Source organism: Cnephaeus nilssonii, assembly GCF_951640355.1.
Source record: "Cnephaeus nilssonii genome assembly, chromosome: 5".
In the NCBI taxonomy this organism is placed as follows: Eukaryota; Metazoa; Chordata; class Mammalia; order Chiroptera; family Vespertilionidae; genus Cnephaeus; species Cnephaeus nilssonii.
In genome coordinates this window covers 13,335,252-13,347,830 of record NC_137076.1, presented here as the reverse complement: position 1 = coordinate 13,347,830, position 12,579 = coordinate 13,335,252, and the positions used below count along the sequence as shown (strand labels likewise).

The 12,579-nt window shown below is 40.8% G+C and overlaps 1 protein-coding gene across 1 annotated transcript in view; it reads left to right on the top strand.

Annotated features, from left to right (window-relative positions):
* Positions 1–12,579, top strand: part of ADAM28 (ADAM metallopeptidase domain 28) — a gene marked incomplete at both ends in the record, with an annotated part of 79,820 nt that overhangs the window by 41,892 nt on the left and 25,349 nt on the right. The window contains 3 exons of the mRNA XM_079772706.1: positions 5,546–5,648; positions 9,751–9,910; positions 11,257–11,337. Coding sequence (XP_079628832.1) covers positions 5,546–5,648; positions 9,751–9,910; positions 11,257–11,337 — 344 coding nt within the window. The remainder of the gene's footprint in view (positions 1–5,545; positions 5,649–9,750; positions 9,911–11,256; positions 11,338–12,579) is intronic.

Genomic DNA, 12,579 nt, shown 5'->3' with positions numbered 1-12,579 from the left:
ATGTAAACTGTGGATATATATATATATATATATATATATATATATATATATGCTTTTCCCAGATTATTAGTGCCAAATTATTCCAATTTTTAGTGTAGACATTTTATTATAATGAGGGACTAATAAATGCTACTAAGATATCAATTAAGAAAATATGGTAATAAACTCATTTTATCATCTTGAACATTGAAACATAAATTTATTTAAAATGGTTCTTACCATTTGCAACAGCATAGATGGAACTGGAGAGCATTATGCTAAGTGAAATAGACCAGTTAGAGAAAGATAAATATCAAATGATCTCACTCATTTATGGAATATAATGAACAACATAAACTGATGAACAAAAACAGATCCAGAGATAGAGAAATACATTTCAGAGCGTCAAACCTCAGAGGGAAGGTAGGGGAGGGTAGGGGTAAGGGGAAGAGTTCAACCAAAGGACTTGTATGCATGCATATAGGTCTAACCAATGGACACAGACAACAGGTGGGTGAGGGCATGAGTGGGGGGGGGTAATGGGGGGACAAGGACACATATGTAATAACTTAGTCAATAAATAAATTAAAAAATAAAATAAAATGGTTTGAGTTTACAAATCATTATAATAGAATTTTAAAAAATATATATTTTATTGATTTTTTACAGAGAGGAAAGGAGAGAGATAGAAAGTTAGAAACATCGATGAGAGAGAAACATTGATCAGCTGCCTTCTGCACACCTCCTACTGGGGATGTGCTCACAACCAAGGTACATGCCCTTGACCGGAATCGAACCTGGGACCTTTCAGTCCGCAGGCTGATGCTCTATCCACTGAGCCAAACTGGTTAGGGCTAGGATAATTTTTCTTGAAACCAGTGCAATATCTTCATGGATTTTTAATTATTTTAGCCTAGTTTGTTGTTTTTTGAAAGACTGAATTCAAATTTTTCCCATGTTATTTATTGATATTTACAGGGGCATCTCATACAGCACAAGAGCATAAGTCTTAGACTCAGAACTGGGTGTGAAGTCTGATTTTTTCTCTCTCTCGGTGACTTAGCCAGTATGATTCTCCACTTCCTTGATGATAATATGGGAATGATAATAACCATTATGATGGCTAATATTTCTCAACCATGTACCACTGACTGACCACTCTTTGATTGGCTCACATATACTAACTCACTTAATCCTCAGAACAGCTCTATGAGGTTGGTACTATTATATATCCTCATTTTACAGCTGAGCAAACTGCCAGGTTAAGGTACGTGCCTGAGGTCACACAGCTGCTCAGTCTTACTTAATACCTGAGTTGCTAACCACCATGTTCTGTTGCTTATCTGACGGGGATCTGAGGAAGATTACACGAGAAATTAAATATGTGATGCTCATTGCTGTTCTTGGCAAAAACTTTTGAAAACTATAGCACTAGCGGCCGCAGTAGGAGCACATAGCAGCAGGATAGCATTCCATTGTTTGCTTGTGAGTTAATGTAATGGCTGTGGCTCTCCTGGTTCTATCTCCATATTTATATAGATTTTTTATAACTTTAAGAAAATAATTCAGATGTTTTCAAATACCTAGATAACCATTTATTCAGAAAGAGAATATTTAGACATTGTTTTTAATTCCAGTCAGCTCTCTTGATATCAAATCGTTGCAGGCTATCATTCTGAGAATGAGCATTCCATCCTGTGCTGCATAACTACGTTTCCATCAATGACAAACCACACATACTGTGGTGGCTCCACAAGATTATAATGGAGCTGAAATTTTTCTATTACATATTGATGTCATAGCCATCATAATGTTATAACACAATGCATTACTCATGTGTTCGTAGCAATGCTGGTGTAAACAGACCTACTGCACTACTCGTTGTATGAAAGTACAGCATATACAGTTATGTACAGGACATAATATTTGAGAATGAAAATAAGCAATTATATTATTGGTTTGTTTATTTACTGTAGTGTCCTTTTATTCATTATTTTTGAATGCTCTCTTTCTACTTACATAAAAAATGTCTGCTGTAAAACAGTATGTCCAGTTATGCTGACAGCAGCCTCATACATCTCATGTATACTATGTCTGTTAATGCATCATCTTCTTGTTATAGATTTAATTTCAGGTTGTTCATCATGACACCTAAATATACAAAATCCACTTCTAATGTTGCCAGTAAGAGGCCACATTGAGTGATTGGCCTGGAAATAAAATTTAAAATGGTGGTTTTGCTCACCAGTCAGGCATGTCCCATTCCACCACAGCTATGATCTTGAAGAATAAGAACAAAGTGACAGAAGCTGTTAAAGGATCATCTTCGTTGAAGGCAATGGACTAACAAAAATTTAAGAACCGTGTGATTTCACTACTATGTGGAATATAAAGCTGAAAGCAACCAATAAACAAAACAAACAAAAACGCATAGACATAGACAATAGCATGGTGGGTTACCAGAGAGAAAGGGGGATGGGGTAGTAAAGGATAAAAGGGGTTCAAATATATGGTGACATAAGGAGTTTGACTTTGGGTAATAAACACACAGTACGATACACAGGTGATGTATTATAGAATTGTACACTTGAAACATATAATTTTATTAACCAACTAGAGGCCCAGTGCACAAAATTCGTGTATGGAGGAGGGATCCCTCAGCCTGGCCTGCACCCTCTCCAATCTGGGACCCCTTGTGGGTTGTCCCTCCTGCAATCCGGGACCGCTGGCTCCTCGCCACTCACCTGTCTGCCTGCCTGATCACCCCTAACCACTCTGATGCCCCTAACTGCTCCTCTGCCTGCCTAATTGCCCCTGACCACCTCTGCTTGCTGCCTGATCCCCCTAACTGCTCTCCCCTACCAGCCTGATCCCCCTAACTGCTCTCCCCTGCTGGCCTGATCACCCCTAACTGCCTCTGCCTTGGCCCTGCTACTGTGGCTTTGTCCGGAAGGACATCTGGAAGGATGGCTGGTCTAATTAGCATATTACCCTTTTACTAGTATAGATGTTACCCCAATAAATTTTTTAAAAAATAAAAAAATTGAAAAAGGCTTATATCTAACATAGAGAACATTTTAATGACCTGGATTCAAGACCAGACACAGAAGCATGTCCCTCTCAGCACCATGACAATTACAGCCAAAGCAAAAAAGTTTATGTTGACAGAAAGGCTGCACCCGACTACAATGTTGAATTTACTGCCAGCTCTGGGTGGTTTAAATGTTCCAAGAATCCTTATTCATTACACAATGTGAAACTGAGTAGTGAGTCTGCAAATCACTGATGTGAAGGCAGCTAAATAACTTTTGAAAGCTATAGATAAGCTAATTGTAGAAGGAAATTACTTGCCAGAGCAAATATTCCCTGTGAATGAAACCTTATTCTGGAAGCAGATGACTGAAAGGACCTTCATCACAAGAGGCCATTCAATACCGGGTTTCAAGGTTTTAAGGACAGGATAACAGTCTTGCTTGGGGGCAGTGTTGCAGGCTACAAATTGAAACCCTTTGTGATCTGGCACAGTGAGAACACCAGAGCCTTCAAGCTTATCAGTAAGCACAAGCAGCCATTGTACTACAGGAACAATAAGAAATCATGGATGACCCAACTTCTGTTCCAAGATGCTCTCCTAAATTGCTGTGCCAATGAAATGGAGAAGTACAGTTTGGAGAACAGTATGCCTTTCAATACTTTGCTTGTTGTTGATAATGCTCCTGGACATCCTCCTTTTATTGATGATCTTCATCCCAACATTAACGTGATGTTTCTCCCTCCAAACACCACCTATTTGATCCAACCAATGGATCAAGCAATTACAGCATCTTTTAAGACCTAAGACATGAGGAGGACCTTTGCCCAGGTTCTGCTGCAACTGAAGAAGACACCAATGTAATTCTGGAAGGATTACAACACCTATGACTGCATCAAGAACCTTGTTTAGGTGTGAGGTGGTCACCGGGCGCTGTACACATGGTATCTGCAAAGAAACTCAGGAGGTTTATCCATGACTTCAAAGGATTTGTCAAGGATGCGGAGGTTGTAAAAATCAACAGAGCTCTACTAGTATTTGGGATGGCCAACAACTTTAACCTGTGTGTGGATGAGGATGACATCGAGGAGCTCCTGGAGGTGGCTGCTGAGGAATTGACTAAGGAGGAGTTGTTGGAACTGAACAGGAACACATAGTAGAATAAGAGGCAAGAGAAAAAGAAATCACAAGAGAAAAGAAGAACCCAAAGAAAATTCACAGTGAAGGGCTTAATAGAAGCTTTGGCAGACTTTGACAAACTCCTTAAAAAGCTTGAAAACATGGATACCAGCACCAAAAGGTTTTCATTAATAGAGAGGAATGTTCATGGTGCATTATCTACTTACAAGCAAATCTATGATGAAACAAATAATTCAAACAAACCACCATGGACATATTTCTGAAAAGAGTGACACCCCCTCAGACAGGTCCTCCAGGAGGAGCTCCAGGAGAAGGCTCTGCCATCACAGGGCGGGGCAGTCCAGGAGTTACTGCCCCTGATCACCCTCCAGCGGGGCAAGGTGTGCAGGTGGAAGACAGTGATAGTGATGAACCTGACGCTGGCTAGGCCTAGGCTAATGCGTGTGCTTATATCTTCGTTTTTAACAAAAACGTTTAAAAAGTAAAAAAAAAAATTAATAGAGAAAGACTTCTAGAATAAGTATATAAAGAAAAATTGTTTGTGCGCAGCTCTGTACAATGAGTTTGTGTTTTAAACTGTGTTATTATAAAGTAGTTGAAACGTTTAAAAATATAAAAGGTGTATAAACTAAAGAAGTATAGTGGGCTAAGTTTCTTTTATTATTGAAGAAGGAAAATTATCTTCTTATAAATTTAGTGTAGCCTCAGTGTGCAGTGTTTATAAAGTTTACAGCAGTGTACAGTAATGTCCTAGGCCTTCACGTTCACTCACCACTCCCTCCTGACCCAGAGCCACTTCCAGTCCTGTAAGCTCCATTCATGATAAGTGCCCTACACAGGTATTCCATTTATCTTTTATACCATAATTGTACTGTACCTTTTCTGTGTTTAAATATATGAATACTTACCGTTGTGTTACAATTGCCTAGAGTAACATGCTGTACAGGTGTGTAGCTTAGGAACAATAGACTATATCATATGGCCTAGGTGTGTCATAGGCTATACTATCCAGGTTTGTGTAAGTAAACTCTATGATATTCACACAACAAAATCACTTAAAGATGCATTTCTCATAATGCATTGTGAATAACTATATGCTAAAATAGCATTTCTCATTATGTTTTTAAATTTATTTTAGTTTTCAATTACAGTTTACATTCAACACTATTTTGTATTAGTTTCAGATATACAGTCAAGTGGTTAGAAATTAATATAATTTACACGGTGGTCCCCCTGATATTTCAAGTGCCCATCTGGCACTGTGAATAGTTATTACAATATTGTTGACTATATTCCCTATACTATTGGTTTTATATTCCATTAACCCTTTGCAGCATTGAACTTCCTTTCTGTTTTCTTTGCAAATATGTTCCTACTGATCCTGCCTGGTCCCAGGAACCAAGGTTGCAGATAAGTCATGCTACAGGAGGAACGAAGGTGGGTCAAAGTATGGGTACTGCCACAGAGTGAACGATACACGTATTCCCTGTAAAGCAAAGTAAGTGGCCTTCAAACAATACTTTGAACCTTCCTGCTCCACAGACTAGAGAAATTGCTCACTTCCAGCTACATGTTCCAATTTATTCCATTTCAAGAAAAAGTTAATTTGAAAATCATTCATTTGACAGATAGTCATTGAGTGACTATCATGTGCCATGTTTCTAGCTAGGCACTGAGTTAACAAGCGAAATAAGAATTAATGTCTTTTTTCAAGTCCCTCCTGGTGGGTGTTTTAGATGACATTAGGTACAATCACTGTTAAAGAGAATGAATGTTTGAGATGGGACAAGCAAGGTAAATGGTCCTGGTTGGAAAAATGTCCATTGATTTTCCAGGATATTTTAGGTACTTTCTCATCTGATATCTTTCATTATGATTCTAGGGGCACAAATATTTACATACTCAGAGAAATAATTAATAAATGCTTGTACAGTTTTATGTAAACTTGCCATGGAATTATATAAAGAAAAAAAAAGGCAGCAAGAGAAAAAAATTGACAATTCACCTGAAGAATGTTTTAATCTTATATTGACACTAGTGGCCCAGTGCATGAAATTCGTGCACATTAAAAGGGGATTAGAGGAAATAATTTAATATTGCTATTTGCCCTTTCTCTATAATAGAAGTGTCAGAGATGAAAGAAAATTAGTAAAATGTATATGAAAACCTTCCTCCTGTCAGAGTCTGGGGCGCACCACGGGACCCAGAGTCAAGTCCCTGCCCACCCACATGCGCCTCAAAATCGCGTGAGACCTAGACCCGGCCGCCCCCTTCCCCCCAACCCCCCCTGCCATTGGGCTAGATCCAGACCCGGCCAGTCCCACCCTTGTCAAGCCCCACCTGGCAGGGGGCGGAACCTCAGGTCCCCTGGCCCGGTGCCAGGATGGGGGGATGTGGCCTGAGGTCCCCCAGCCCAGACCAGGGCAGGGGGCGTGCCTTGAGGTCCCCCATCTAGCCTCGCTGGGTTGGGGGCATGGCCTGAGGTCCCCCATCAAGCCCTGCCAGGCAGGGGGGTGCAGCCTCAGGTCCCCCGGTCCATCACCAGGAGGGGGGCACAGTCTCAGGTACCCCATCAAGCCCCACTGGCAGGGGGTGCATCCTCAGGACTCCATCAAGCCCTGCTGGGCAGGGGGTGTGGCCTGAGTTCCCCCGACCCAGCACTGGGGGTGCATCTTGAGGTCCCCTGTCAAGCCCCACTTGGTGGGGAGCACGGCCTGAGGTCCCCCACCTGGCGCTGGGGCAGGGGGAGCAGCCTGAGGTCCTCTAGCCCAGCACCAAGACAGGAAGCACACCTTGAGGTCCCCCGTCAAGCCCCGCCGGTCAGGGAGCATGGCCTTAGGTCCCCTGGCCTGGTGCCAGGGCAGGGGGATGCGGCCTGAGGTCCCCTGTCAAGCCCTGCTGGGTGGAGGGCGCAGCCTGAGGTTCCCTGTCAAGCCCCATGGGGGCGGGGGAGGGCGTAGCCTCAGGTCCCTGCTGATTGCTCATTAAGGCTCCTTATGGGAACTTGGCCTCAGCTGTGGGTGCAGCCATCTTTGTGACGGAGTGATGGTCAATTAGCATATTCCCTCTTTATTAGATAGGATTATAGAAAAAGTATAGAATATTATATACAATAAACTTGGTATTTTTCTGTAAGATTTTTTTGATTGTGCAATTTTAAGATGACATTAAAAATTCAAATTATACTAGATTAAACTTCTTGTACCTTCTCCAAATTTTTCACTAAGTAATGTGCAACAAGAGGTTAAACAAGATCAGCATTTCTCAAAGTTTTTCTATTAAATACTAATATTTTTAGATGATAGATATTGCCAAGCAAACTATATTTTGTGTTGTGTTTTTTTTATTTTTCTAAGCAAAATGTATTTTAGACATAGGATAATGTTTTGGGGAGGTTAGGCCTAAAGCAGGCGTCCTCAAACTATGGCCCGCGGGCCACATGCGGGTGTTTTTGCCATTTTGTTTTTTTACTTCAAAATAAAATATGTGCAGTGTGCATAGGAATTTGTTCATAGTTTTTTTTTTAAACTATAGTCCGGCCCTCCAATGGTCTGAGGGACAGTGAACTGGCCCCCTGTTTAAAAAGTTTGAGGAACCCTGGCCTAAAGGATGGACTATCACATTCTGTGCTTTCTCCTTTGTAGGAGATCAGGGCAGATTCAAAGGGAGGAAATATGTAAAAGGAAATATTTTTGGGAAAAGAGAGCAATATGTAGTACGAGTGGTAGTGAGTGGGGAAAGAGAGCAGAGTCGCGGTTTTTCATTGACAGCATGTGCATATCCCCTTTTCTTATATCACCATTGCCGAGAACCAATTCCAGTATGTAATAATTACAAGAGTTTTACCAAAAGGTTGGTGAAGCTTGGGGAGCTCAACAGGGTTGAGTCACATGTAGTTTACCTGTTGGAAGTGGCTACAAAGCATCTCTCCCAAACCTGAATGGTATTGTTAACTGCCAGACAGCTCAGGGCATTTTATTGCCTCCTGTTGGCCAAACACCTGAACAGCTGTAGGCTATTCCCGAAACTGACAATTTCTGTAAACCCTTTGATACCATACCCTTTGAAGTGTATATTTCCACCTTGCCTTGGGACAAATTGTGTTTCATAAAAGCACTGGTCCCTGGTCAAGGAGAAGAGTCTTCTAGCTCCTTCAGCTGGAAGCTCCTCTGAACCCCAATGCCTATCAAAAATATCTTTCATCCACGGACTCCTTTCTTAATCATCTACGTGCAGCCCTTTCTCCAGAATGCTGAACCCTTTGTAAGGCTGGGGAAAAAGAACCCCAGCAACCATCTGTATGAGTGTTGGCTAATTACTACAACTAGAGGCACAAGCATTTCATTCTCCCCACAGGCTGCCTTTCTAGTCATGTTTTAATAGTAACTGATCCCCTGTATCCTAGAATCTTCATTATAAGACTTCCCTTAAGTGGTTCAAGAAAAACAAGTTTGAAGAGGATGCATGCCTTTCTCTACTGCTCACTCATATTTTTCAACAACCACCAAAGACATCAGAAGGATCCGATTCTACCTGCTCTCAGAATACTTTTTCACAGCCCTCCTCTGAATTCTGCATAAAGCAATCATCTGCACTTTTATTGGCGGTGACTTTACTCTCATCGGTGGTAAACACATGGTTTTCTTGAGTGCTGAGCAGTGCCATCTGCCTTTGCAGGGAGATAGTTCTTTCAGTAACCCCACATGAGGATCAACTAAGGCTAAGATTTATATTGATACAACCATAGTGGAAATTATTCTACTGCAATTCATGAAAATAAGTAAGAAAAATTAACTGAAACAATATAGAAATTGACTTCCTAGGTACTCTCCATTATATTAGAAATCCATTCTCCTTATATTTTCTAGCTCTCTCATATATGTGATCTCCATTCCCAAGCATTTCTCTTGGTCTGTGTTGGCTTCTTCAGAGCCAGCCATCACTTTCCAATAAGCAAAAAGGACAAACAAACAAACAAGAACAACAAAGTAAGGCCACCTTCAAGAATTTGTACTTACTAGTAAGATTCTGCTCTTTCCCATTGTCCAAAAGTAGCAGCATGGGAATCTGGAAAATGTGTTTTTGTTGTTGTTACAGCAACAATATGCCTTCCCATATTCAATGGTGCTATTACTGAGGAATAAGAAAAATCTTATATAATAAAAGGCTAATATGCAAATCGACCAAATGGCAGAACCACCGGTTGCTATGACTTGCACTGACCACCAGGAGGCAGACGCTCAACATAGGAGCTGACTCCTGGTGGTCAGTGTGCTCCCACGGGGGGGGGCGCTGCTCAATCAGAAGCTGCAGTCACAGCTGGAGCCTCCGTGGTGAGCAGGCCTAAGCCGTCAGTGGGACATCCCCCGAGGGCTCCTGGATTGCAAGAGGGTGCAGGCAGGGCTGAGGGACAACCCCCCCCCCCCCCCGAGTGCACAAATTTCGTGCACCAGGCCTCTAGTTTTGACATAAAGGAGAACCAGGAGTCTCTGCTATAGGGAGAAATACCATTAGTTCAATCTGGATAGTTGGGGAGCTATCAACTGCAATTTGGGTCCTGGTAATTTAACTGCAGCCCCTTTTTTTTTACTTTTCCTTAGTGATGCCACATGTGGGAAGTTGTTCTGTCAAGGTGGGTCAGATAATTTGCCCTGGAAAGGACGTATAGTAACTTTCCTGACATGTAAAACATTTGATCCCGAAGACAGCAGTGAAGAAATAGGCATGGTAGCCAATGGGACTAAGTGTGGACATAAGAAGGTAGGTTGAAATCGTGGTTTTTATTCAAATTTTTTTTAGTTTTAGTTTCCTGTTTAGTTTTTCAAGAACTCCTTGTGTTTCATAGGAGCAGTTTTCAAAGCAATGCTTATGTCATTCATTTATGCCTGCCTGCATGTATTCCTTCAATATTATTTCATCAGTACCTATTATGTGCTTAGCACTAGGTTGTTAAACTTTGGTAAGTTTTATTGCCCCTAAATTGGTAGGTTTTCAATTAATGATAGTCTCGCTGATAATAATAAAGAGATTAAAATATTATTCATTTTTATATAAATTATAATTGTTAATATTGCAGAAGATGTGATATTAACATGTTTTCCGTAATATCTTTTGTTGGAATGGGTACCTTCTATCATGTGCTATGCTCAGCTCTATTCTAAATATCAGTCTTAAGAGAGAAGGTGGGTTAAGGGGATGACCCCTGAGAAATGAAGTGAAATAAGAAAATCTTTAAAGAGGACTCTCTAAATATTTTATTTTATATATCTCTATCTATCTCTATCTCTATCTCTATCTCTATCTCTATCTCTATCTCTATCTCTATGTCTATATTTTTGCATCTTTATTGTTGAAAGTATTACATATGTCCCCATTTTCCTCCATTTGCCCCATCTAGCCTGCTCCCACTAACTGCCCCAGGCCTTCACCACCCTATTGTCTGTGTCCATGGGATATGCATATATGCATACAAGTTCTTGGTTGATCTCTTCCCACCCACCCACTCTGCCTTCCCTCTAAGATTACGTAGATCCCATCTTCCTATTTTCAAAAGAACGTTGTGATTTCCCTAATGAAAAGGTAAGTTTAATAATGGTAATAGTGGCTAATAATATAAGACCAAGTTCCAAACAATTTGAAGAACTGATACTGAAGCATCCATCTTATATAGAAACTGCTCTTTGAAATTTTAACCCTGCTATTTTGGCTTCTGTAAACACTTGCTTGCTTAAATAATAAGGAAAATAAGACTACTCCCATTCCAGAGAGGCCATGGACTATGCCCCAGACAGAGTTGTCAGTGCTGGCACCAGGCCAGGACTTAAGATATGGTCTCATGGCCCCTTCCCAGCACGTAGGCCTTCTTTCCCAGAAGGCCCAGAAGTCTCATTCCAAATTTGGGAGACAAAAGAGCTAGGAAAAGTGTAAATAGAAAAGGTTTCCTCCATGTAGGGGGGCCCAGAATTTGAAAGGCACATTTTTCTCTGGCCCTGCCCTTGTAAAATGTAACTCCTTTTCTCTAAGCATGGCTTGATTTTTTTTCCGGTCTTCTGTAACAATACTATTGGACATTAGTGTCAACTTCTTGTTTTTCCTGTCATTTTCAGGTTTGCATTAATGCAGAATGTGTAGATATCGAGAAAGCCTACAAATCGACCAATTGCTCATCTAAGTGCAAAGGACATGCTGTGAGTTTTGAAAATGTTTGCCCAATCTTGCTGAATCTTATGTAATTTTTAGGTCAGTTTTGATTTTATAAAAGAACTAGCTGTACCCGGTCATACATTGCTGTGGCTCAGTCTGGTTAAATGGAAAAGAAAGAAAAGAGAAAGTGCACGTTTCTAATATGTTTAATTTCACAATGCTGTGAGTATACAATATTTTTTGTTGTTCCATTGTCTGTGCAGATATAGAGATTTTCTGGTTTGCCGACTCTAGAACATGCAACATATAATTGTCCATGTGAGAAGCAATCCGTGTCTAGATCTAAACCGCACAATTCTAAAGATTGGCCCTGAGCTTTGTTGATGGTGATTGCAAACGCCAATCGAATTGGGAATTGCAATGTCTTAAATTGAAATGGCATATCCGTTGGAATCATAGGAATGCGAGGAATGAGGACATCTTCACCTTTGAAAGGTCCTGTCAAGATTGTTGCTTCTACGACGTTGCTCATTAATTTTTTTATTGCAAGTCATGTGCCGTTGCAAAGCTTTGGCTGGTTGATATTTTGCAACATGATAATTGGCACGCCGATTTTCAATTGCAGTACATGCGGTGGCATCCCTGGCAGAACAAGTGAATTCAAAAATTCTGTTGGATAAGTAACTGTTTCATCTGCTTCCACAACAGTGTCGATGGACTTGTATGTGACTGCCTTGCTTTGAATGTTAGACTGAATAATATTGTTAAGTTTGTAGACATCTTTGTTCTTGGCCGCAAGAATAGCCCATTCACTCAGCCAATTGGTATTCTTATAATTGGTTTGAATACTGGCAAATACTTTTTCAACCAATTCTTCTTTGGACGCCACTAAATTGCAGAAGTTATGAGGCAATGAAATTCGTCCTGAGGTCAGATCAACTGGCACCTTTCCGTTCCCAATTTCCAGCAATTGATGTGAAAATATCTCAGCTGATCAATCGTTTTACAGCTGGACACGCACATTTGTAGTTAATTTTAACGTCTTTACGTGTCGCCACAAAGTAGAGTATTTCAGGCAAGCGTTTATTTCGTCCGCTGGTGTCGATCGAGGAATTACAGGTAATGTTTGCCTGAAATCTGCAAGCAATATTAATGCGTTCCCAAATGGTCTGATGTTTCCACGTAAATCTTGCAATGATCGATCAAGAACCTCAAGCAATTTTTTGTGCGCCATTGTGCATTCATCCCAAACAATAAGTGTGCATTTCTGCAATACTTTTGCCATG